This window comes from Anguilla rostrata, chromosome 9 (assembly GCF_018555375.3).
Source record: "Anguilla rostrata isolate EN2019 chromosome 9, ASM1855537v3, whole genome shotgun sequence".
NCBI classification, from domain to species: domain Eukaryota; kingdom Metazoa; phylum Chordata; class Actinopteri; order Anguilliformes; family Anguillidae; genus Anguilla; species Anguilla rostrata.
The window spans coordinates 3202824-3230558 of NC_057941.1; the positions used below are offsets into that span (position 1 = coordinate 3202824).

The window sequence follows — 27735 nt, forward strand, 5'->3', positions numbered from 1 at the left end:
GAGTCAGAACACAGTCTGCCCCCAAAGGTACTATATATAGACTTCATAGGTGTTACCTGTGGTTACCTGCATTACCTGTGGTATTGATTATAAATGGGTCTCTGTGCCTTCATGGTGCTGCCAAATTTTCATACAGTATTCCAGAGAAGTATTCCGCTTTACTACTATATATCACTCTGGATAAATACTCCCAGAGATCACATAAAATGTATATGTGCACTGGGCACTCACTTGCTCTTGATAGAAGTCACAGTTAATTGTAATTTATTGTGCATTATGAAATATCTGAAGTTCCAAAACATATGGTACAAATGCTCTTTACTTAAGCCTACTAATGATACTATGTCTTAAAATATTTAGACACAATTCACCTCAATACCTGATGTAAAATATTGGTTTTAAACATTAACAAGAAACCGTTTGTTTTGTTAAGATTAAAAAGGTTGTATGTAGAATCCTGCCTCTGTAGAATTGTTTCACTCTGCAAATAATCCGTGAAGAACTCTCTTCCAGAATGGGGTTTTTGAATGAAAAGCATTCTTCATAAAAAAAAGGTTCTATTTACAAAGAACACTTGAGGAACCCTTTGATCAAAACTGCTTTCCAGATGAAAATGGTTCTAACCTTACACCTTCAAGAAATTTTTTTTCTAAGACAGTATGGACACTGGTGAATAAACAAAATTGCACATTTCATCTCAGCGGATTGTCTCTCCGGTTCAGAAATTTGCACTTCCTTGTAATGAGGAAATTTTGTTTTCAGTATATTACAATTTAATTTTGTTTAGACACTGCACATGCTTTTAAAAGCCAATTTATTTCATTTCAATTAAAGAGATTCTATTATTTGCAAATTCAATACTGAAAACAATACATTTTGGTAACAAAATTGAAGAAATAATTAAAAAATAAATAAAAATAAAAACTTTATGGCTCAAGAATAAAGAAGGAATCTTCTTGTCCCGAGTTGTTTCCATTAAAACTTTGTTAAAAAATATCATGGGTGTGGCCGTCTGGGTAGTGTAGAGGTATAAGCACTCGCCTCCCGGGTTCAGTCCCCGGCAGCGGTACTACCGGCTTGGTTAGACGTTCCTATGAACACAATTGGCAGTGTTCGTGGGTGGGAATCCGGTGAGGGTATGAGTCCTGATCATAGCATTAGCGACTCCTACTGGTTGGTCGGGGCGCCTGTTCGGCAGGGAGGGGATGTGGGGGAGATAGCATGAACCTCCGCATGCGTTACGCTCTCCCAGTGAAACTCCTCGCTGTCAGGTGAAAAGAAGCGGCTGGCGACTCCACATGTATCGGAGGAGGCGAAAATAGGAGAAATTGGCAAAAAAATAAAAATAAAATAAAAATAAAAATTCATGGGTGTATCGAATTGTAAACCCTGTACCATGTAATGCACCGAACCATGAGTGGAGAATATCGTTACATCCCTAACTCACAGCATGATTTCTCATGGAAAGGTAGTTCTGGTGACAAAATCCTGGTCTCCGCAACGATTTTCGGTGAATAAGTCTTGCCCTTTTTTTGTAGGTTTTTCTGTTCGCTGGACAGACACGGCCATTTTATCCTGTCAAGAAATATGCAAAAGCAGGCACATTATCATCATCACCACAATTAGCATCATTACCATCACGGCAGCATTGTGGTCACCACTGTCACTAGAAGTAACACAATATCTATCTTCATCACCAGCAGCATCATCATAAACTTCAGCAACACCGTCACCAAGATATTATGATGATCACATTCACTAGCAACTACATCGCCACCACGAGTGTGTAGGCTGCACTGCCACGATTATCCTAATCACTACCACCACCATGATTATTCCAGGCATCATACAGGTCTCACCACGACTATTATCACAAGTAGCATCAACAGCATCATCAGTACTACCATACTCACCTCTCTCTTTTTGGCATCTGTTCTATGGTGTCTGGCAGAGGGAGCCCAAAGCTCTCAGGCAGAAAGAGGGTGATGGCTGCTGATAAAATGGTGAGGCTTCCCAGCAGAATGTAAGGCAAATTCTTGTCATATGTACCTGAGGGGGTAAAAAAAATGGTAGCTGTGTGAGCTCACAGGGGAACTGGGGGCCAAGAGAGGCAGATCAGTGCACAGGAGATTTAGCAAACTGAACACCTTCAGGGTTAAGGGTTTGAATTCTCGATTAAGGAAAAACAAATCAAACGATTAGACCAGTGGCTCCTATGTTTGGTGCTAGGGGACCCTGGTTTTTGTTATAGCCCATTTCTTGCTCAGTGTTGAACACAAGTAGGAGATCTCGGGGTTCTCAGACAAAACCCAAGGGAGAGACAGACACACACGTAACACTTAGATTTATGTATAACACTATGCAAATATGGGATTTTTATTATTTGTGGCAGACATAGCTATTTCTCATATAATGAGGCTTAAGAGGGTAAATAAACCCTCAAAGCATGAAGTGTAATTAAGAAAAATTAACATCATGTTAAAATGTGCTGTGCTTTGCAATTGTGCTCGGAACAAAACGAGCATACAAAGGGGTCCCCCAGGGCCCAACCTGAGAACCACTGGATTAGCCTCAGCACTCATACATGATACACGAACAGGGGGCGGAATGTTATTGTCCGTGCCACAGAAGTGTACAAGCCGAACATTCCTGCATTCCCTTACCCAGGTGGACAAAGTATGGAGCGACGGAGCTTCCCACGCGAGAGGCCATGCTGCAGGTCCCCACCGCGGTATTTCTCATTACGGTGGGGTACAGCTCTCCCGTGTAAGCAAATATCAAGGCGCTTGCACTAGCGATGAAAAACTTCCCTATCATTTCAAGTGAAATGGCCAAGGAGGGCAGATCTGCAAACAAAGTGGATAGCCTTGTGTGAGAACAAATGAAGTGGAGGGATGATGGGACTGGGACACTGTCCATGAGATCAGAGGGGAGGTGGTGAAAGTGTCACCTGCAGGTACGAGCTGAATGAAGAAAAGAAGTCCGCCTCCTAGCAGCATCTTGAAGCTAGAGCACAGCCTTCTGGGTAGATATTGCAGGGACAACCAGCTGGCGACATAAGCTGGCATCTCAGTGGCAGCAGAGATGAAACAGTTGAGATAAGGGTCTCCATACAGATTGGATGTGTTCAGAGACAGGCCAAAGTAACCTATAGTTAAAGTAAACCTGAAATAAAAGAAAGTCACATATGTGTCTGGATGACTGATAACAGTGTAGCTGAATTTTAGAGAACTCCAACTGAATGAAAAGATCCATAGAACATGCACCCCCTTTTGAAAACAATTCTTGGCTGAAGCGCTGACACTATAGTCTAAAAGGTGCAATGCTGTTCTTTATTCTTGTTTAATTACCAATGTCCATACATTCCTAGAAAAAAGGGTTCCAAAAGGTTTTTCTTGAAGCTGTAACATTAAACTAGTTTTCATATGAAGAACCCTTTTTGGAGAAAGGATTCCTCAAGGGTTCTTGGCAAATAAAAAGGTTCAATCAACAATGCTTCTTAATCTAAAAACCCTTTCTGGAACCTTCTTTGTGCTAATAAGGCTTTTCTCATGGAAATGGTTTTAACCTCCAACACCAGGTATTCAGTAATCTGGGAACAATTTTTAAACATGGGTGTTATGACAAGATCCTTACTTTCAGGCTCAAGCATTTACCTACGCGTTACACTGCATTTGTGAATGTTTGTTCATATATCTGGGATCCTCTTAATTCATTTTATTTCATTTCATCCCTAGCAGTACAATTAATTGTGTAGTCATGTGTGTATTGAACATATGCTGACTAAGTTAATTGCTTAGCCCCTCCATCAAATTGAGTTGGATTGTGTATAAGTACCGGAAGTCAAGTGAGTCTCAGCAATGAGGTGAAGGTTGAGTAAACAGTATTTGTACATTGTGGCTTCGGTGTTGTGACTCACTCGTTAGGGATGCTTACCACATTAGACACAACATTCCTGTGATGCAGCGGATGTTACTAGTCTTCAGGAGTTCAAGAAAGCCATGGAATTCCTGTTTTTTAAATTGCTTCTGTGAACCGTATAGAAAGCAGTATTAATATCACTGTGGCTTTGCACTTTTCATGAAAGTTTTAGACTTTTAAAAGCCATGTGTCAAATAATCTTTCAATCAACCTCCCCACAAGTACATTACAATTTTCTGTTCCCTTTTAAATTTGGTATTTGAAATGGCTGACAACTGCATGGAAGTGTATTCTTTGTTACAATACATTTATTCAGCAGATGCTTTTATCCAAAGCGACGTACAAAAGTGCATTTCATGGTCATGGACAACTACAAAACACAGGTTCAATAAGGTACGATACTCATTTTGTACAGCTATTTCTAGCAACCTAGCAACATCAAAGAGATTCTGAACTAACACACAACTACGTTCTCTAACTAGCAGCAGCAGGAACAAATTAAGTAAAGATACGCTTATCTGAAATGCAGACTAGTAGCGTCGAAGGAGCAGACTTGGTACCTCTGTGTGGGCGAAGATGACCTCCGGGGCTGTGACTCTGTTCTTCTTGGCAGCATCTCTCAAAATGGCCTCTGCCTCCTCCACCCGGCCCTGAGAGAGAAGCCATCGGGGGGACTCCGGGATGAACCTGCGTTAGGCACCGTTTCTGAGGTCTTAAAAAGGCATACCACGCAGAATTTCTTTCCTTGCTTCACTCCCGTATTTACAATGAATAACATCTGCACCTCCATTCTTAACTCCATCTCCATACCCAAGATGACAAAGCTCACACACCTACTAGGCGTTTTGCTCTGGCTACTAAGGGCTTCATGACATTGTACTGCAGTCTGTTGGAAAAAATACAGCAATAGCTGCCTTCATACAAGTCAGGCAGTCAAAAGTATGGCAAAATTTTGGACCGACATCTGATAGCAAACCTCCCACTTCGCCATGATATGCAGCAATGTTACCACACTCACCACCAAAGGGGGATGTAGACAATGCTGGGCAAAGACAAGGCAATCAGCAGCGTCCTCCAATCCCTGCAGAAGTAGGCAAAGAGTGGCAGCGTCATGTAGCCAATAGCAAAGAAGCCACACACTCCCAGGGAGGCGTAAATCATCCGCGGAGGCCCAGTCAGGACCTCTGTTCCTGAGGGAGGGGGGAAAGAAAGAGAAGCATTCCAACATTTGGTTGTTCCATTAACAATCACGGGGGGTTGATGTATTAGTATAGCAATGATGTCAGGCAACAGTGTAGTATAATGAGAAAGGAGATAGTCTTGCAACCTAATGGTCGCAGGTTTGATTCCCTGCTAGGACACTGCCATTGTACACTTGAGCAATGTACTTAACCCACATTGCTGCAGTGCATATCCAGCTGTATTGTACTGGATACAATGTAAACACCATGTAAAAAGTATGAGTCGCTTTGGATGAGAGTGTCTGCTAAATGCCTGTAATGTAATGTAATTTGGCCTGAGGTTTTCTTCATAATAATGGAACTGAACATAATGCCATCTACACACAGACCTATAAATGTTTGTGGGATACCGAAGCTCTGGAGGTGCCCAGTTTACCCAGTACGAATGCGGCCACGTAGTTCGAGATCTGTCCCAGTCCCACGACGAAGAAGAGCACAGAGAAGACCTCCCATGATGGAGAGAACGCCTGGATGAAGGTGAAGAGCGTCTGGATCGCCATGGTAATGAAAAGGATTGGCTTTCTCCCAAACCTGCAGAGAGAGTGGAGAGTACTCAGACATGGGAGCGATCTGTTTGTCTGGCTCACCAATCTCAAAGAGTTTAACTATCCAACCTTATATATATATATATATATTGGCTTACATTTATTGGCTTAATTATCCCTCTTTGTTCCTCACCTCACCTTGAATTCATGAGATAAAAGGCACTATATTAGTGCAATCTATTGTTACTACTGAACAAAAAATAAATAAATAAAAATGCACCTGTCTGAAAGTTGGCCAGAGAAGAAAGACCCAGACAGCACACCGAAGAAGTAGATGGAGGTAGTGAAGGGCTGTTTCCATTCATTGTCACAAACCAGGTCAAACTGCAAAAAGAGTACATACAATCACAACGAAAAAGGGCATCAAAACGATGAAGGTCGGAGGAGATGAGAGTCGGGCATAACGCTAGAGGTCGTGTCTGTGTGACAACCGCTCGCCTACGCTAACAGAGATGGAGAAGTTGCCGGTCGTAAAGAGCTGCGTTTTCTAGCTCCTGCTGTTCAAAGTCACTTTACCGTACGAGTGAAACTATCGTTTTTAGTGACACTGAAACGGGTCATGGTCCCCATTAATTTAACTGACGTAACATTATTGTATGCATACAACGTGGATCAGTAATAACCTTACGATATGAGCTTAATCCCAAGATGATACCTCCTTTAAAATGCATAAACCCTAAATGATAACACATGCCGATACACTAAGTTTATTGAATCCGCCCTATCCCACGGATATCCCGTGTATCCGGTCACACACAAATTCTGTGGCATTGCATTTGTATTTTTCACTATTAATAACTGCTGGACAAAACTGAGTTAACCTTACGTCATCTACCCAAAGTGCACTGTGCATCTAAAATAATGGTGACCTCCATAGGTGAAAATTTCAATTAAAGACTTCGGTTTAAAAAATTAAAAAATCTTGTGTGGGTTTTACAACATATTTCCTTAGTTGAGGGCATTTAGAACATATTAAGCCATACAAGTTTTAACAGGTGTGGTTCCCTTTAAGGTTATAACCAGGTTTCTATGAGAGGTTTAAAAGCTTGTCAGATCATATAATAGCTTGTCAGGGCATAATGCATGTGTAAAAAAATTTAAAAAAAAAATTTTTTTTTTAATACGATCATAGCACATTCATGCACACAGCATTAACACATTTGTTACCTTAGTAAGAAATATTTCCATATCGTTTATGTTTAAAGCAAATCACAGCACTGAACTGCACACAGAAATATTTGTCTAGGCTAACACTGCTGGCTTGGAATACATTACATTTGAAAAAGATGTTATCTCCTCAAGGCGAACCTAGTAAAAGTGAAGTTAAACATACTGTAAAAATGTAATTTGTTTAAAAATCCTTCATTCAAAGCATAGCCAAAGCATTCCTGTCAGCTGTGAAATGCGAGCTGCTCACCTCAGTGACTATGGTGGACTGGTAGGTCTCCTTACTGTAGGTCCACCCATCAGAGCAGCCCTCGAGCGGCACTTCAGAGAGGTTGACATCCTTACTGGGGGACAGGCCCTGGGCTGAGAAGTTTGAGATCAGGTCCAGCCTGTATCTTGTGCACCTGCTGTACTCCGTCTCCCCGTTCACCACCTGTGTGGGAATGCTGGCCTGTCTCCACTCCTCAGTGATGTTTGCCGCCTCTGGGATCAGACAGCGATGGGGTGGGCTGTCTCCCAGGAACACGATGGAGAGAGCGTTGAATCCGTTTGGCACGGCGGTGGTGCAGAGCAGGAAAAAGACAATCTGCTGAAATCTGCCCCAGTTGCCGAGGAAGGCCGTGTCTGCATCAAAGTCCCCCATGCTCAGAACCCCAGCCAATAACTGGCTTCCTGTTATGAAAAAAACATTGTATGTTAGCACCAAGGTAACTGCCTCAATTGACAAATGTCCAGTTGGAATCACAATTTTATTGTAGGCACAAACTTTGGTCAGATTTTGATATGTGGCTATGCATTAACTTCAGCACATTAACAATCGACAGCTTTGGACACAGGTGCCTTTGAATGGACAGGCACACTTTGTCAAGACTGATCAAATAATTTTTATTGCTGAAACACTGATGCACCATCTTTGAGCTCATCCCAGTTTGCTATCCTATTGTAAACCAGGGGACCAGGCAGTCATATCACATCAACAAAATTCAAGATATAGGCTATCCACTTTGGTTTTGACTAGTCATAACTCCAGTTCAAGATATCTACAATTGTATTTTGACTGGTAATATCTTAGTTTCAGGTATCAAAAAATAATTTAGATATCTTACATCACTAGGAATTCAAGATATCTTCAACTGAAATTAAGAATAATGAGAACTAATGTGGAAATAATGTGGAGAATTTGAGTTCCGACCAGTCATAATTTAAGTGAAGTTAGCCTATCTGGAATTCACTTTTTGGACAGTCAAATCTGAATTTTAGATATTTTTAATTTGAGGTTCCATACAACTTAATGACGAAAGTAAATTCAATCTTACTAGTCAAAATGTAAATAGAGATATCATGAATTAGCGTTTTAACTAGTAAAGTTGTAATTAGAGATATCTTAAATGAGCGTATTGGCCAGTCACAAGTCAAATGAATTACAATTATCTGTAGTCTAATGTGAATCCGGTCAAGCTATTAAATGTTAAAAGGGCTTTTCATACAGTAAATATCGGCCCGAAGATTCCACCCTGCGCTGCTCTGAAGACAAAGTTTAATTAAGTTCAAAATCGAATTATGATCGAAAAAGATTAACCAGTGAGTGAGTAGGTCTTCGGAAATACAACATGTTATTATGAAATAAAATATAATTGTGACAAGATAGAGTGGCGGATTCTAGGCTACTTCCCATCTCCTTACCTGTCAGGTAACCTTGGCATCGGGTCTGACAAGATAGGAAGTCCCGTCAATAACGCCGCCCCCTTACCTGCCAGGTAACCCGTATATTGCATGCCAAAAACAACATGGTGGAGACGGCGTCCTTTGTGAAACAATGGCGTGGGGCAGGAGGAGGGTGAAACCACTAAGCATAGCCACGCTCGAGGTTCGTCGCACAGGAGCTTGACTGGAGCGTGCAGGATGAGTGATGTGTCGGATGTTATTACTTTACAGACTGAAGTTGTTCGACTGGGAGTCACAGAGCCGGTGCCGCTGTTTTAGTTTGGTTGTTCACGAAATTTGCACAAACTTTAAGACTGATGTCTCTATTTATATAATGGACTGCACTCGATCTGCACTTTAGGATCTAATGATTTATGGATTGGTTTCATCTGCTGCTACAAAATGTTTTGCATTACTGCTTTCTGAAAATACCCATGTTTAACATTCGAATTTATCTATACTAGGCATTTACTAAAAGCTGTTACCTTTTTGTAATTTTGGCTGGTTGTGTTATCATTTGTGGACCTATTTATTTATATAATTCCATATTTATTTATGACACTGTCATACACTTTATGGCTCTAAGTATTTCTTTGGTTACATGTTCTTCTTTGTTGATGTGTTTTCATGTAATTTAATTTTGTTTTATTATTTTATCTGTCATCATGCTATATAGGTACTTTCTGCTTATATAGGCTATATTTTTTATTTTTGTTTACTTTTCTGTTAGAATGTATTGATGCACACGCACATACTTATTTGATCTTACTGCAAATTGCTGCTTGTACACGTGTTTAGTACATTTTCCTGCTTTTTACCTGCCAAGGGACTACAGATGAAATTTAGCTATCAAGGATGCTCCACGGAAAAAAATTTTTTTTTCAACAGCTGTGAATACTGCCAATTGGACATGAGTACGCCTATATGCGTTTAGCGAGTCCAGTCCAAACCTTTACAATAGAAAATCCTGAAAACTGTCCAATTATCGGCGTATAGCCTACGTATGAGGCATGCCCCGCCGAACAGATGGCATACCTGACATCCAAATTAATTCCAAAATATTCCTGTCCCAAAACCAGGCAACTAGAAATCCTGTCCCCACCACTACACGGGTAGACAACACATGTTTTACAAAATAAATCTAGTTTTCCTACCTATCTGAAGTCTTCGTCTCCCTTTGAAAAACTCACGCAGAACTTCCTCGCCGTCTATTTTTATGTCATGTTGTGGGTGTGGTAGGAAATGCATGGCCTAGACGACGAGACCCACAATCCTCTATGCTAATCCCCATACTCCCCGAAAAAACAAAATAGTTGAAAATCACGGAAAACTGAAAAAAGCAGAAGAAAGTGCGCGCTGATATCTGTGATTATTTTGATATAGAGCTGTAACTGGTACTTTCAGAAATTCACACGTTTATAGGCAGAGCATCCTGTTGGATCAACCTTTGGGATTTCTCTTTACATCTAGAGCGGTTTGCTTTTCAAAACACCTCTTAGCGACCCTCATATCTTTTTAAACGTTGGCACGCATAATGTTCAATCCTGTTACATTCGGAGCTGTCCAGTTTAAGATTCAGTTCTTGAAATTTCCTGAACATTCAGTTTGATTTTGACTTTGATATAGAAAGCTACACCTCCACCTTTTTTATTGGATCTATCTTTTCTAATCATCTTCTAGCCTGCTATGTAACATTCCTCTCCATCTCTGACTCTCAGCCAAGTCTCTGTGATGTGTCCTAACTTTGACATTACAGCCTCAAGATCTGCTATTTTGTTTTTAAGGCTTCTAGCATTGAAACGCAGGAATTTAAGGAAATTAAGGAATGTATTACGTGTCCCTCACGTGTAGGGACTACCGTTAGCCTTAGTACCATTTAACCATTGCAGTTGAACACTCCCTTGTCTTTTATGTGTGTGTTACTCCCGGTTTTGCAGTTTTCTCTACCAAAGACAGCCATGTCGCAGCATGTTTTGCCACTCAGGCCTTGCCTCAGGTTTTGCCTATTCCGGTGGGAAAGTGACGTCAATGCATACCTTCTATACAAATAACTGTCACACTTATAATTGTGAAATCTAGCGATCTTCCATGTAACAAAACAAAATCTCACCACGTTGGTTTGCACTTGAAACTGGAACTAGCCTAAATGCACTATTAAAGATGCAAATTCTGGCATTAAAAAAAAACCGGCAGGCCCACTCTGTGGATCATTTCACTTAAATTCTCCTCTTTCATGCCACTCATGTTACATGTACCCCCATTCCAGCACTTACTGTAATTTGTATTTTCGTCCTAATATTTGAGCGTGTACTTCCCCCTAGTTTGACTTGCATAAGTAGGTTGGAATTATGTTCACTGTGTGAAATGAACTGTGTTCTTGACTATGAATAGCTGTTCGAAATGAGTATTGTACCTTATTGAACCTTATGTTTTGCAGTTATTCAAATGACCTTGATATGTACTTTTGTACATCGCTTTGGATAAAACGGTCTGCCAAATAAATGTAATGTAATGCATGACTCTAATCGCCCCCAAGGATGTCCATTTTCTGTCGGTGGAGCTGAGGAGAGACAGACAGAAAGAGAAGACAACATTCTTAGTGTGAAACACAGCAAGCTACTTAATCACAATGTTATGACCAAAGGCAGTAATAAAAAAAACCAGTTATCCCACCAGATACGAGCAGACATTTAGCACTTTTCCTGCATACATTGTGGGCAGGAATCGAAACGCGAGTTCCCGAACCTGGCCTCAAGTCAACTCGCAGCTGCATTCCATCCAATGCAAAACGTAAACTGTGCAGTGTGTCATCCAGCCGCCATTTCTTTTTGGATTTACATCAACTTGAAGATGATCAGGCGCTTAAGCAAAGTGATCACAAAACTCACAAAGTTTTCTCCTGTTATTTTCGACCCTATCTGACATTTCCCCGCCAATTTAGTCCCTCTTTGTCTGTATAGTTTTAAATAACACTTTCAGTCATTTTGCTGCACAGTCTCTGCACTGGCCAGTTATCTGGCCATCATATTAATTTAAATGAGCCCGTGTACAATAAACTACTGGCAGGTACTTCAGTGAACCCTTATCAGACTGTACAGTAAGTCAGGTGCTCTGATTATTAATTTATGTTGCCTCAATTTAACCAGTAAGGAGACTTCACAGGTAGGAGGGCAGTTTACCCAGGATTGATTTATATATAGAAACAATAACACTTTAGTGTCTTATAAGCTCTTATGGGCTGGCCTCTACTAGGTGCATGACACTATAATAAATTAAATTCATTCATAAACAAGTTTATTCATATACACTGCCCCTTGACACATTTATTTTTTACATTATCATTGATTTGGGTGGGAAAAATCCCATTATCTTTGTGTGACTTACAGTTGTATTTTTTGCATTTGTAGCAAATTGTGCTGGTTTTACAGCCTTTTGTTTCTGGAAGTGAGCATGATCTTCACCTTGCTCCAGTGGATTTAATCCACTGAATCAATGCAAGGGGGTTCTGGATGTGTCATCTCTGTATGTGAGGGGGGCTCAACTGCCCAAGGAATATCTTATTCCTAACTGCTCAAGGAATATCTTATTCCTAACTGCCCAAGGAATATCTTATTCCTATCTGCCAAGAAATGCATTGTTTCCAGTGAATTTCTGCTGGATGGCTCCATTCAGTCCAGATGACAAATTTCATCTCTTGCAGACAGATGATTACTGGAAGTGGCCAGTCCGTCTTGTCTCCTCTTAGAACTGTATTTCCCTGTAAGCTTATCACTGTTGTCCACTCCTCCCTTGTTGTTGTAGTTGAGTAAAACTGGGTCTTGGGCCATATTTGACTGGCTTGCTGGTTATGTACTGACTGAAGGCACAACAGGCTCTGAGAGGAAGCAGTCAGTCTTAGTGCAGTGTAGCATCAGGCCCAGGATTGTACAAGTCCTGCAAGCACTCCACCCACTCATCCCACATCCCTAATCACAGCCCGTTTGTCTTTCTCACACTGTAGTTCCCACATGAACAGTGTGTGTGTGTGTAAGTGTGTGTGTTTGAGTGTGTGTGAGAGAGTGTGTGTGTGGGTGTATGGGTTTGTGTGTGTCTGTGTGTGTATGCGTAAGTGTGTGTGTGAGTGTGTGTGTATGCAAAACTTGACTGACCAATAGTCATAAACTTTATCTGAACACTGTTCTTGCACTTTGCTGCTTTCTCAATTACCGTCCTGTGCCACCTGTTGAAATTTGACCAAGAACAGTACCTGAAAGTCTGAACATAAGACAGGGGTTAAAGTTGTCCGTGTTGAATTTACACCCCATCCCATTCCAGCACACAGAACAGCAGAACGGCACTGTGTTATTTTACCTGTTCTGTGTGACCCGTTACCATGTGTGAGAAACAAACGTTGATAAACAAAAAAAGCATTTTAGAAAAGTACACCCTTCCCCATTGCCTGCATGTTTGCATGACAAAGGCCTTTGTGATTTGTCCAAAATAGTTTCAATAAAACATGCTTTCTGCATAACTTACTACATAACTGCTTAACGTGCATACCTTTCTCTAGAGACTGCAGATACTGCTAAAGCATGCAAATCTGACTGGCTTTTTTCCCTCCTACACACAATAGGCAAGACGATACCACAGAGAAGCAGTTTGTAGCTCGTGAATAGCAAAAGGGAGGAGCTCATTCAGCCACGCACTTTTACAGACTGTACCACTCAGAGAGGAATAAATTAAACAAAAGTAAAAAGTAATTATACAAATGACCAGTACTATATAGCCCCAAACGTTCCAAGTGTTTGATCAGCCGATAAATACATTGAAATATTTGCAAACTCAAGAAACAATTTCTAATGACAGGGAGCAGCTATTAATGAAAATAAGGATGAGAATTAATATAATATAAACAAGCAGTGTGAAGAAGCCATTTCATCCTAGCCTCAAAAATGCAGTAAACACAAAGATATGTCTTTAACAAGGCATTTATTTGAAATACTGAGGCATTATGTGTATTTATCAAGACCCAACATGTAAAAAGTGTTTTTGTAAAATGCTGTTGTAAAAACTGTTTGCATTATCATTTTTAACCACTGGGGGGCATCATCGATACATTCTAGTTTGCAGGCGTGACCCAGGACCTTCCTCTTGTATCTCTTATTCTTTAATTTGTTTTGGCGATAGTTAAAAATGCCAAATAGTATTTGTATAAAGAATGTCCATTGAATTTCAGTTCTCTTATTCTGTTAAAAAGAATATTTGGACTAACAGAACGATTAAGCCAACCTCACCTGGCTTTTAAAGAATGACAAGTCCCCTAAACCATTGAGCTGAAACTAAACTAGAATAACAGTTCATAGGGATAGCTATTCCAATTACATCAGAGTTTAGTAGTCTAGAGGTCTAAACATGAATATCAAACATCCCTGCTGTGGTTACTGCAATTGGCCCAATGGCCCAACAACTTTGATTGTGAAATGTACTGACTTGTCTCTTTTTAAATGACAATGATTCCGACTGATTTGCACAATCTGGGCTCCACTGTACTGTGTACAAATCCATTATAAAGACACTGGCTGCGATCAATTGGTTTGTTTGTTGTTGTTTTTTTTTGTTTTTTTCTTGAAAGAGAGATCCAGGAACTGCAGAAGAGCATAACAGAGACCTCGGACGTAAACAGAAAGCTTGAAATTATGTGGAAATTGGTCTCGCTGCAAATAAATAATAGATCACAAAAAACAATAATGTCTAATACAACTACTAATTTCATGTTAAATATAGTTTTAAAGATTTGTTTCTGGCAGTATCTATTTGTTTTTGATGAGAACTTGGAAATTAAGTAATCCACCGCAGTGTTCAAATAAAGAAGATGACAAACAACTATACAATGACGCAGTGATTACAGACCACACATTCTTGCTTTGACATTTGATAACGTTGACAATTTTTTCAGTAGTCAAGTTTTATCCTTTACTTTGTACGCACACAAGAAGCACATTTCCCATTTCTTGGCCCCTTTCAGAATTACACCATAGTTTCTCACCTTCAAGCCAACAGGCGAAAAGCTAACGCGCTGCACGTGCTTGTACTTTAAATAGCTTTCGTGTTTAAACTCCTTTTGAGGCGCATTCAGGTCAGAGAGAAAGCACAGGGCCAAACCTGCAGCCATTATTCTCACCCTTCTTTGTGAGTCTTTATTATTTACGGCACCCAGTTCTTAAAGGTTTTTAGACAATGAACGGTACAAATTTGTGTGTTTTTCAGGGAAATCAGTACGCATGTCTCAAACACGTTTTAATTTCAGATGTATTTTCACTATTCATTCATTCGTTCGTTCATTAATTTGTTCATCCATCCAGTCAGTGTTTCTGAGATTTTCTCTGAAATTTCTGAATCCTTAAAAGCAAGAAAATCAGCAGTAGCATAAATGTGTGAATTTACGAACGGACCAGTAGCAGAACTACATCAAAACAAACAGTAATATTATACAGTGAAATGTACAGTGTTAAACCAACTCTCTGTACTCTATCAGAGTTGTATTAACACTGAAAATTTTACTGTGTGTCAGCTGGAAAAGCAGATATAGCTCACTCCAACAGAAAACCGGCACCAATATGTTATAGAATAAATATTATTTACAGGTTAAAACCACAGTATTTTGCACTGTTTCACTTTTTTGGAGGAAGAGAATATTTGAATTCACTTTCAGACGTGATCATGGCGTTAAGACCCGGCTTCTTCCCGTGGAGTCACAGTCGGGAAGATGCAGGAACTCATCACTCAAGACAACAAACACTTTACTGAAGAAAGTGAAAGTTCATTGTAATCACACTGGCCAGCGGGAAGATCACTGAAACACAACACAAGTTTGCGGTACAGCAACACACCCCACACTGGTCTTCTAGCCTGGTTTAAATACCCTCTGGGGCCTTGACTGGGTACTCGTGTCCATCCCATCTGCAAGGGCCTCTCTCTTTGTTCCCTAATGACATCTGTTTTGTACACAAACAACCTATAGGAAATTAGAAATAGGTCTTTGAAACATGCAATTTAGAGGCAGCACCTTTAGTGTGCAGTCTTGAATTAATTAATATAAATCAGAGACCAAACTGTTAGATTTAACCACGTTAAATCTTTGATGGTTTTACTCAGGGTGAACATCTATGTTACCTCCCCGTGGTACACCGCACATTTTCTTTGCAGTGCATACCTTTAAACATAAAAATGAAAAGCAGAGCAGAGAAACTTAAAAATTTGTCCTTTAGGTCCTGGAATGACAGAAGGCCCTCTTCCCGATTATATCCTTAACGGCGTGTTCTCCCATCTCTCTCCACACTGAAAATTAAATCGGAAGGCCGACCAAGAGATAGACGTAAATTGCTGAGCAGGCGTATCCTTGTGCCACGCAAGATCAGTTTTTACTCGCTTTGCAAACTGAGTGGCATACTGCAATGGAATTACAAATAATTGGTCTGAATTTTGATTTTGCTACTGAAGGGTGGGGATCGCCATCACCAAGAGCAGAGTGGCTAGATCGTGGGGACAGTTACGAGTTATTATTTATTTTATTTAACCTTTATTTAATCAGGTAAAAGTGATTGAGGACAAATTCTCATTTACAACACTGACCTGGCCAAGAAGGCACGCGTCAATCAAAACATACAGACATACATTCCTCTTGCTGACAAGTCTTGGTGAGGAGGAACAGAGCGAGTGAGTGGATGTGTGTGTAGTCCAGGAGAAGATCAGTGAGATAGGCCGGAGCCAAACCACCTGGAGGTCAGCAGGCGGGTTTTTGAATTGTATTTGGTTTACTGGCGGCCAATGTAGTTTATACAAGACTGGAGAGATGTGATCGTATGCTTTTGTGTGGGTCAGTATTCTTGCTACGGCATTTTGAGAAGTGAGTTACAGTAATCCAGCTGAGATGTAACAAAGGTATGGATCAGAGAGTTACTGTGGTGGAGTAGGACATGGTGGGCCTGAATGTACACAATACACATTTCAGGAAAAAGCTGAAGCTGTGCACTTGAGAACATATAGCATGAATTGCCTCAGTAAAAATTTACCCAGTGTACTGTAAGAAATATTTTTTCAAAAATATCGGTTCAAATGATACAGTAATAATACGGTCACGATGAACTATTTTTTGAAATAGGGAAAAAATATGCAGCTTCACGGGAAAACACCCCATTATATTACACTACAGGCATTTGCCAGACGCTCTTATCCAGAGCGACGTACAACAAAGTGTATAGCCATAACCAGGAACAAGTATGACGAAAACTGAAGGTTAAACTGATTAACACTAACACAAAAGAGAACAGCAACAACGCAGTCTATGCAAAAGACCCCAGTCCCCGTCTAGAGGAGGCCGTTATAAAATCAGCAGCTGCAGTTCGGTCTGCACTCATTTGTGTTTACAATGCCCACGTCAGACTACGACGATGTTACCAAATTTCTGGGAGAATGGGGACCTTTTCAAAAACTGATCACGTTACTCCTCTGTATAAGCGTAGTTCCCAACGGATTGTCAGGTTTATCCATAGTTTTCATCGCTGACACGCCACCTCACCACTGCGTGATACCCCCAAAAGCTAATATTAGCGCCGAATGGAGAAACTATTCTATTCCACTGGAAGACGACAACGGGGTGATGCGCTATAGCAAATGCACCCGATACAAACTGGACGTAATAAAACTCCTTTCAGACAATGGGTACGTGCCGGGAATCGACGTGAATGTTACTGAAATAGAACAAGAAAGCTGTAAGGATGGGTGGGAATACGACCACGAAATTTACGTTTCAACTATTGTGTCCGAGGTAAGTCAACAAAAACGCAAGTTAAGAGGCTGACGCGTCTCTGAACAGGTATCACATAATTACATTTCAGGAATTGAGCATTTTTGTCGCACATAGCTTACATACCAGTTTTATTTGATTTAATATGGGAAATAGTAAAGAGGTTAGTAACCGTTACCAGCAGCATTGTGTATTAACTTTGGCATCATCGTTCATTCATTCTCTACTTCACACAGCTACACGTAATATGAAGTCATTTAAGTCACATTCAGTTCGAAAGTATTCTTAGAAAACATCGCAAACAATAAGTAATTACCACTGGATAACTTTTTGGAAATCAGATTTTGAAAAGTCTAAATGTATATATTTTTTATGTAGTCACGAGAATGGTCCGGTATATATTCAGTATTGTCAAAAATAATCCTGAATATTGCCAGCACAGGCGTTTCCTGCATAATGACATGCAAATGTTGTCTTGTAAATGTCTAACTTGTGCAGTATGTATGTGTTTTGTCCTCAGTGGGATCTGGTGTGTAGTGACGGATGGAAGGTCCCCATGACGACCTCTGTGTGCTTCTTCGGTGTCTTAACTGGATCCTTTATTTCTGGACAAGTATCTGACAGGTAATATAGACAAAGATACACTTTATTTAAGAACTAACCAGGCTGGCCTAATTTTATAGCTATCAATCTTAGCTTAAGTTAGTTGCATAATCAAACAACTATTGAGTGGTAACTCGTTGGAACCAAATTCAATTTTTCTTTGCCGGCTTATGAAATGATAATCACTGTGTCTATTGACCCGTATCTGGCCCCTTCTGTTATCGTATTTCAAACACGGTCGTATTCATCGTGTGTGCGAGTAATGTAGCTAAATATTTTGAATGTTCAAATTCGACCAGTTTCAAATGGGTTCCTGTCAGTTCATTACCTGCATATGTAGAAATGGAAGCATGGCATGCCGTTTAAGACCAATCATTCATGTCTAGGTATATTATCTAGATATAAGTTCTCAGAAAATTCTGAAATGAAAACAGGAAGGTGCCTTTTTAATTATCAAACATGTTGTTTTGACCAATGCATGTACAGAGAATACTTTTTTAAATAGTTGCAACAGGCTTTCTCTTTAACAGACTTTAACAGTTTTGTGTGTGTGTGTGTGTGTGTGTGTGTGTGTGTGCGTGTGTGTTTTTTAGGTTTGGGAGGAAAGTCGTTCTGTTTGGAACAGTGGGAGTTCAGACTTTGTTCACATTCTTCCAGATTTTCTCCACGTCCTGGCTTATGTTCTCTGCGCTTTACTTTGTCGTTGGGTTGGGACACATTTCCAACTACGTCGCAGCATTTGTCCTCGGTAATTATGAGTCCCTGTTGTCATTTCATTCAATATTATATGTCATTTGCTAAAGGAGTTGCTAAATAATTGTGAAATATTTTGCCATCTCGCAGTCATTTTGTCTACAACAGTTCTCCATGGCCCTCTCCACCATTTTGTTTGGCCCAGGTTGTACTGGCCAGCTTCTCTTTCCGCAGCAGCCTTTGCTATTAATTTGGGAGGGCACAGACAAGCACGTGCTTACCTCCCAAACCCGCAACGTGAAGCAACTGCTGTAGTTTCAATTTCCATGCACAGAGAACACACCTGGGCATGGGCAACTGATCTATCAAAAAAAAAAAATCATGTGTGTTGATGGTATATGCACCTTAGATCATACACTCATATGTGAATGAGATTTATGCCAAGTTTGATGTATGAGGGCCCATAGGTGTAGTACTGAAAAAGCTGCAAAATATTCACACTGGTTCACAGGTAAGTGCATTTGCTCATGAGATTGGGTTGGATGGAGGTTATTCTTCTGGCAGGACTGGCATTTCAAAATTAGGGGTGATCTGTAATATATATATATATATGTTATATTGTTATATTAGTTATTGTGCAGTTCAGCTTTGTTCCAGTTATACATAAAAGGCTGCTGTTTTCTCTGAAATTGTCTTCCTGGTCTCTTTAAATCTTGTTTAAAGGAGCAGAAATTTTGAGTCCACGCATTCGGCTCATATACTCCACAGTGGCCGTGTGCTTTTTTTTTGTCCTCGGCTACATGATGCTTCCCCTGACGGCGTTCTTCATCAGGGACTGGAGAATGCTGCTGATAGCCGTCAATGTCCCAGGAGTTTTCTTTTTCCCCCTCTGGAGGTAGGTGTGTCTTGCCCTGTAGTTCATGAATCACACTGCTTTTTGCACACAGATATAATTTCAGCCATTTTCCTCTTTGGAGTTGGGTGGGATATTGGCCGTCATGTGAGAATTTGTGACTCCCAGAATGCTATAGTCCAACTCAGGAAGTGGAACATAGATGATTTTTTTCTGATACCGTTTCTCCTTCAGTGTAACACAAGTTTTTATTTCATCGTACGGATCTATCTCTATCCTTTACAGAACACTAAAATCCCTTTCACAGTGAAAATCACTCTCCAATGCAGACTGGCTTTGCGTTGAGACAGGTTCATCCCGGAGAGCCTCATTAAACATTAAATACTATTATTTATTGTTTGTCGCCAAACGACATGGTCGAACTCAGGAGGTTAAAAAGTGTTTGTGAGATTGTCCCATGAGACAGATGCATCAATCAATACGACATAATCAAACACCAAGAAGTCACCTGTATTGTAGATCACAGTGCTATTGTGAGTAGAAAAGTATTGTAACTGTGTAGAAAATGCGTAGCAGGGTTTTTGAGCTGAACCTCAGGAACGGTGCCTAACGCAGGTTCATCCCGGAGTCCCCCAGATGGCTTCTCTCTCAGGGCCGGGTGGAGGAGGCAGAGGCCATTTTGAGAGATGCTGCCCGGAAGAACAGAGTCACAGCCCCGGAGGTCATCTTTGCACCTCTCCAGGTCCTCCTAATTTTACCTTCATACAAATGTCTCCACAGTTGGCATTGCCTGTATTCCATCAAAGCACCTTTCCTTTGCATTTTGGTGGTAGAGCTCAGTGGGTCTCCAAACTAAGGTCTGTGAAGACGTTCCAGCGGTCTCTCCAGGAAAAAATAAATAAATAAATAGATGCCCCTTTTAAAAAAATGTTTTGTTTATGTTTTCATGTTTGGAAGATTACATCATTTTAGAGTTTAAGTATTCTCGATTACGGCATCCATCACAGCACCCTTCAAATTTTCTTTTGCAGTTTGGTTGTGGAGCTCAACTAAAGTCTGTGAGGATGTTTGGCTTCCCAGAAAAAAACTGAATAAAGACAAGAGACAGTGAACGTACACTCTCAGAAATAAAGGTAAAAGGGAGGTATATTTTTGTTCTTTAAGGAACAAATTTCCGCAATGTACCCTGAAACTTACAAAAATATTCTATTTGGTTACTGATGAGTACCTTTTACGAGCAAAAAAAGTACAAATGGATTAGGCTATGTATTGCTGGCTATCTGTGGAGTTTTACGTACCAATAGGGTACCATCGCAGTGAGAAGCATTTGTTCCTCTTCAGGCATCTATTCCTAACTTTTTCTGAGAGTGTATATAGCACGTCTGTTTTTTTATTTTGTTTATTATTGTTTAGAATGACTTGAACCCTCACTTTATGGTCTGACATCTCAGAAGTCCCATCAAAGCTAAAGCCAGTACATTTGTCCATATCTAGTTAAAAAGCATTTGTGAGACTTTTTTTAAGCAATGCTCTCAGTTGTGAAATGTGCTATATCCAGAAAACCTGTGGTCCTTTGCGTAATAATGCCAAAATGCCAATATTTCACTCTAATGAGAGGTAACAAGCAGTCAAAGTACATTTTCATTGGAATATCATTCAAATGTCACAAAGCAAAGTGCAAGGTCTCACTCAACAAATTTACTCTGTTAGAACACATTGAACACACAAGTCTGCACAAACATAATTAAAAACATATAAACATCCCATAATGGGAATAAAGATAAGAATCCGTTGAGTCAAATTTTGGTAGGTGAATTGTTTTGTTATTCATCTCTTGATATGCTGTTAGTATTTACAAACCTTTATTACTAATGTTGACAGGGAGGGTATGGGTGGGGTCAAATTGATTGGTGCCATTTTGAAGCTGTAAAAAATCTGACTTGCCTCCTATATTAAAAAAAAGCAAAATCTGACAAATCTCTAAAATTCTCCATGCATAATAATCTCTTCATATGGTGTCAGTAATGGCAACTCAGCAAATTCAGCTCAGCCCCGCAAGTGCACAGATGTTGGATAGTTGACATAGTTTGTATTGTTTTGGGGTCTCGAGCCTGGACTGGGCCACCGTGGTTAAAGTAAACCCATTTATTGAGACACGTGTTGCCCTAGGTGGAAAACAAGACTGAAAAACTGAGCCGCCACAACATCTGCGATCTTGTGAAGTCCAACAACATCCGCTGGGTCACAATCATACTGAGCTTCGTGTGGTGAGTGGCCTAATGACACTAAACACAAGGCAGCTCAAAGCCAAGAGAAACAGATTTGCTTTTATGTAACTTGTTGAGAGCTGTTGGCTAAAACCCCTTATAGGGGCAGACCACTCAAAAATGCAAAAAGCTATCCACGAAGTACACTGACTGTATATATCCGTCCATCCATTGCCTATACCCGCTTATCCTGGGCAGGGTCGTGGGGGGTGCTGGAGCCTATCCCAGCGTGCACTGGGCGCGAGGCGACTATATCTTTCTTGTAGTACAATCCCCAGAGCTGCATGCAATACTCCAAGTGTGGTCTAACAAATGCATTGTATAAGACAAGTATAACTTCCTTGAATTTATACTCAATACTTTTGGCTTTATATCCCAGCATCCTGTTGGCCTTTTTTACTGCTACATTAAGGCTTTGATCAACCATTACTCCCAATTCTTTTTGAAATTGAGCACATTCCATTTTTTATTTCCAACATGCTGAACTTTATATGTGGCTATATTGAATTTTATTTGCCAGGTTTCCACCCACTTCTGGATTTTGTTTAAATCTTCTATGATTACAGTTTCTAAAGACAGTCTAAAAATACCTGGCAAGTGGTTTTAATATGATCTCACCTAACTTTGAGTACCCTTGGGCATTTGCCATCAGGCTCTGCTGCCTTATTTGTCTTTAGATTATGCAATTTATCTAGTACTTTCACGCAAAGCCTCAACCAAATCATGCCAATATTCTGGGGTGCAGCATCAACGTTTTTTTATTTTTATTTTATTTTATTTTTTTAAGTTGGTTCAACATTATTTTAACAGTGTTGACACTGTGTACCAGCTTGCTTTGGTTGAGAACTGTGTGGACATACACAGATGGTGTACTTTGTCAGAAAGGAGTTTTCGGTGAAACACTGCACAACAAAATCTGTGGATGTTTGCGAGTAACCATGGCTTTTTGGAAGGAGATGTTACTGTTGAGTTTTTTGCATGAAAACTTTTGCCACCTTGAGTGGCACAAAAAACTTTGTCCCGTTGAGGTCCGTTGTATCAGGGTCAGCAGCAATGGATATCTAGAAAACTTGTCAAATCTCAGTGAAACTGTCTGGATGGATAAATTGCACTCTGGGTAAGTGGAAACAGCTTAATTTCATTTTTGGGTGAACTTGTCTGTCCCCCCCCCCCATTCTTTCAGGATGACAATCTCCGTTGGGTACCTCGCCTTATCATTGAACACCTCCAATCTGTATGGGAACTCTTTCCTGAACTGCTTCTTCTCAGCAGCTGTCGAGGTCCCAGGCATTATTGTGTCCTGGCTCTTATTTCGCTCTTGCCCAAGGAGACTGTGCCTCTTCACCATACTCTTCCTCGGCGGAGCTGTACTACTGTTCGCTCAGCTCATACCAAGAAGTAAGTAAGTAAGTTCCATCAAGAGCTGTGATGGGAAGTTCGATTATTTTTCCGGACTAATTCGCAAATTTGTAAAATGAAAATAATTTGAATCTTTTGATTCGTTCACTTCAGTAATCCCTGCTTCCCCAGAGCACACAGAACCCCCCTATTGGCGAACAAAGACTTGACAATGTTGTGACTCCAGAATTACAGTTCACAAACGATTGGTTCAGACATGTCGCGTTCATTCAGTGGAGTGGAGATAGCCGTTCTTTGGCGTGATAGTTCAAATTGGCCCATGAGTGCTGAATCATTGCAATGCATGGTTCAGTGCACCAGAGGCTTACTAAACTGCAATACCTCGAGTAACCACTGGAGTTTATGAGCTTCACGGAGAATGACAATCCCTGGTCCCCTGGTTAGGAGAGAAAGCCTGCCCCATGATTTGCTGTGACACAGTGCCCCTTACTGGCCAAACATTTCTTCTGGCAGCCACATTGTTTTTGCAGTTCTCAAAAATTGTAGAGAAGGAAAAAATGTAGGCCTATTTAAAAGACATAAGACATAAGAGCTGAGATTTTTTGATATATTATGACCTGAGCTTCAAGACAATATACAAATTTTATTTCGGCAGAAGACAATTCGAGCAAAATATTTTTAAATTACTGTTTCTGACAGTATTGTTCAAGCTATGCTGTGTTCAAACAAGCCTCAACACCCATCTTCCATGATACCCTCATGTATGACCCTTCCTTGGTTGCGATTGGTCAGTCCTGTTATCTCTTTTCACTGAACAGATTTGAGTTCGGTATCTACTGCACTGGAGATGACGGGAAAATTCTCCTTCTCAGTGGCTTTCACTATTGTGTATGCCTTCACGGCGGAGCTGTACCCCACAGTCCTGAGGAACACCGCCGTGTGCGCCTGCTCCATGGCGTCTCGGCTGGGGAGCATTTCCGCTCCCTACTTCATCCACCTGGGTCAGTGAGGCCCGACACCTGCTCCCCCCTTTCTGGCTGCACCCCAATTTCGCCAATGCCCCTGTCAATTTTCCCACTTTCACCCTCTCCGTCTCCTTTTCTTCCTTTCTTGTTCTTCACTTCTCAGACACATTGTTGGCCCTCCCCTGCTGCGTAGCTACTTTTCCCTCACTAGAGGCTGGCACATTACTATCCACTTTTTCCTTGCACGGTTTTATTTGTTCATACTTCTGCATTGAGCTTGGGATAAACCCATTTACAGAAGAAAAAGAAATAAAAACCTTAATTCTCCATTTCCATTCATTTTTGGTTTGGGCTTTCATTTTGTTCTTTGCCTGACCGGGTGAGATGGTACCTTTTTCTGTCATACAGGAACCTACTATAAGCCCTTGCCATACTTGTTAATGGGGAGCCTCAGTGTTTTGGGGGCGTTGCTTAGCATCCTGCTTCCTGAGACCTATGGTTTGCCTCTCCCTGAGACCATCAATCACATGCAGACTATTCAAAGGTAAGACAGCCACAAGGTGTCTGCTCCCTCACCTTCTGTGATCAAATGGTTTTTGTCTTTAGAGCACTTGGGGAGTACGGTTGTCATGCTTTTACAATTTGAATATTTTTTCATAATTAAGGAAAATTCCAGTATTTAATCTTTTTTTTTCCCCCATTTTGTTTTCCTCAGGTATAAAAAGAGGCAAAGATCAAGTAATGTTACCAGAGATACTGCAGCAGTGGAAAATGCCTCAATGTTGTAATGACTGGATTACATTAAAATAAGAGATGCTGGATTATACAAAGATTGAGATGTTACTTCTCACACATGCAACATGTGTGCACTACTCTTAAACTTTTTATACTATCATGGTGTGCATTTATAATATGTATTTATAATGCACTGATAATACATTTAGGTTTTATTAAAGAAGGGGAGTTATTGTTCATGTATAAATTAATAGGCAAAATGTGTACACCCAAACTGTTACTGAAAATGTGTATAATCTGACAAAACAATATGACAATATCACTGAACAATATGACAGGGTTCCTGTTTGTCACCAATCTTGGCAGATTTCTGTATTTTAAGAACATTAGTCAAATTGTGTAATGCTTGTTTATTTACAAAATGTATCTGCCAAAGATTGTGGTCCTGAAAATGACTCGTTAAAAGCAGTGAATTATATTACCCATAAAAACCGAACTGAAAATTGTAGTGGTTTATATATTGAAATTAGAACTGATTCGCCTCTTCAGTTGGTCTATAATTTCCTGCAGAACTTTTCTCATCAGGGGGCAAGATGAAAATAACACAGTTACATGAAATAATTTAGGAAATGTAGCACTGCTTTGGAATAGAGTTTGTGCAATTTGTGTGAGCTAAGATTGCCAATATTGTTTGTTGTAACTTTGTCTCATTTATCATAATATCAACAGTTTTAATGGCAGGCCTAGATTTTTCTTAATGACTTAATATATAGTTTTAATTTACAACTTATAATCAATGCTTTTTATGTGTGAGTAACTTGGCAGGTGCGTGAGTAACATGTAATATAAATGATACGTTAAAAAAGTTGTGCAAGTCGCTCTGGATAAGAGCGTCTGCTAAAATGTCTGTAATGCAATGCATGTGTATGCGTGAGTAGCTTGACATGTTTGTACGTTGAAATTAATGTTTGAAGAAAATGTTTTTTTATTTCTTTTAATTTTATTAATTATTGCTACAATTTGGAACAGCACACTTGCAACCGACTTTATGTCATGTCCTAGTTAGCCAGACAGCTAAAACTCTTAACTAATTTGTAAATTATTAGTTCAAGATGAACTGCCAGTGTTGCCTCCCTTGAGCAAAGTACAGTAAATATCCAGCAGTACAAATGGATAGGCCAACTATGTAAAAAAAAAGAAAAAGCAACAGTTGGGTAAATTCCTCTGGATAAGAGCATTTGCTAAATGTCTATAATGTCATGAAATTTCATTACAACAATGCAGACCAATAACAGGGAAAACTATATAGCGATGCGCAAGTGGTGTGGCATTTATCTCTGTGTGGTTTGGATGAGGTGTTCACTTAACAGGAGCAGAGCACTGGCCCTAGAAGACAGCAGGTAATCATGGGCAGTATACAGCGTGGTGATGAAGCTGTGTGTGTGCGTGTGTGTGTGTGTGTGTGTGTGTGTGTGTGTGTGTGTTTGTGTGTGCTGTGCGTCTCTGTATGCGAGCCTTGTCGTTTCTGCATTTACTCATCATGATGTGCACATTAACAGTACTCCTTGAGAACTGTTACACAAACTGTCCTCCACAACATTGTGTGAGTCCAAAAAAAGAGGAACAGGTGGAAAGATGTGACGCAGTTTTAAGTTTCAGGTGGATGCAGTCCAGAGCTCAAGACAAATAAGCCACATTTTTTCAGCAGAATCGGTCCATTTGGCCGGAGAAAGTGGAGGGAGTTGAGAGGCCCCTCAAAACTCCTCGTGAAGGTGTGCTGGCAAAGCCGCTTTAAAAGCTACAGTACATTAAAGAAGAATTCTGCCACATTGGCCAAATGCGTCATTTGTAGAGTTCTTTTTCAATGAAACGTTTACCAGTATTTCAGGGTAAATATATAGGCTACCGCTTGTAGCCAGCAGGGGGCCCCAAGCAATCGCATGGTTTCTGCGATGGCAAAGCCCACCTGTGCTGGCACCCCGTTATTGCTACTCTCACGCACCACTCCCCTGCTGTGAAAAAAGGCCACCGGCGATAACCCTATCCCCAAAAACCCTGTCCAGAAGAAAACCAGACCAGTCGCACTCACGTCAGTTGTAATGAAGTGACTAGAGTCGATCGGGGCAGGAAACATGCACGCTCACATACAACAGTCTCTTGACCCCTATCAATTTGCACATAAAAACAAAAGTTGCATAGATGTGTACCAACATGCACCTCAGCCAACCCTTTTAAGAGCTGGTTTTCTGAAATGTTCAGTTAAGAACATTCTAATGCCATGTTTGTGACCTCACTTTAAAGAGTTAAAGCACCTTGGAAGGGCTGGCAGGCCTACGGATGGCTACTGTTCTAGGACTTTAGCCTGGCAGTTAATACTATACTGCCACACATCCTCCTCATCCTCATCTCACCTTGAACACTGACGATTGTGCCAGGCCAATTATACAGCGATCTTTGGGTCTTTTTTGACGAAAATCTCGGCATACCTGTAGGACAGGTATGGGCACATATTAACCAACTTCTGCACTTCCTCCGCAGGGTCTGAGGCCTCATCCTCTCACTTATTCACACCTCCATAAATCATTGTCCTAACGCAGGGTCCCTGCAGCGGCTACGGGTCATTGGACAAGGGGTCATCTGTTTGCCGTTTAACTGCTTAGGTTGACAGCAGTGGGGCGACATAGCTCAGGAGGTAAAAGCGGTTGTCTGGCAGTCGGAGGGTTGCCGGTTCCCCCCACCCTGGGCGTGTCAAAGTGTCCCTGAGCGAGACACCTAACCTCTAATTGCTCCCAACGAGCTGACTGGTACCTTGCATGGCAACCTTTCACTGTTGGCGTGTGAGTGTGTGTGTGAATGGGTGAATGAGAGACATCAATTTTAAAGCACTTTGGATGAAA

The 27735-nt window shown here is 40.6% G+C and overlaps 2 protein-coding genes across 5 annotated transcripts in view; one reads left to right on the forward strand and one right to left on the reverse strand.

The window, feature by feature from the left end:
* Positions 1-797: 797 nt before the first annotated feature.
* LOC135262690 (organic cation/carnitine transporter 2-like) overlaps positions 798-27735 on the reverse strand; it is a 40158-nt gene continuing 13220 nt past the window's right edge. Inside the window, exons 2-12 of one of the 4 annotated variants that reach the window (XM_064349830.1) lie at positions 10992-11138; positions 7125-7546; positions 5928-6031; positions 5539-5693; positions 4940-5111; positions 4481-4608; positions 3937-4036; positions 2951-3165; positions 2664-2846; positions 1914-2049; positions 798-1575 (exon numbers count right to left, since the gene is read on the reverse strand). In XM_064349830.1, coding sequence (XP_064205900.1) covers positions 1431-1575; positions 1914-2049; positions 2664-2846; positions 2951-3165; positions 3937-4036; positions 4481-4608; positions 4940-5111; positions 5539-5693; positions 5928-6031; positions 7125-7517 — 1731 coding nt within the window. In that variant the 5' untranslated portion in view covers positions 7518-7546; positions 10992-11138 and the 3' untranslated portion in view covers positions 798-1430. Of the gene's footprint in view, positions 1576-1913; positions 2050-2663; positions 2847-2950; positions 3166-3936; positions 4037-4480; positions 4609-4939; positions 5112-5538; positions 5694-5927; positions 6032-7124; positions 7547-8557; positions 11139-27735 lie in introns of all 4 variants that reach the window. The other 3 variants (XM_064349826.1, XM_064349827.1, XM_064349828.1) reach the window with 3 other exon arrangements.
* On the forward strand, positions 16814-26041 carry LOC135262693 (organic cation/carnitine transporter 2-like). Its single transcript, XM_064349833.1, has 10 exons — positions 16814-17384; positions 17884-17987; positions 18560-18714; positions 19383-19554; positions 20128-20254; positions 21682-21779; positions 22963-23177; positions 23957-24139; positions 24512-24647; positions 24819-26041. Exons 1-10 carry the CDS (start codon positions 16986-16988, stop codon positions 24889-24891), a joined length of 1662 nt encoding a protein of 553 aa, XP_064205903.1. The 5' UTR covers positions 16814-16985; the 3' UTR covers positions 24892-26041.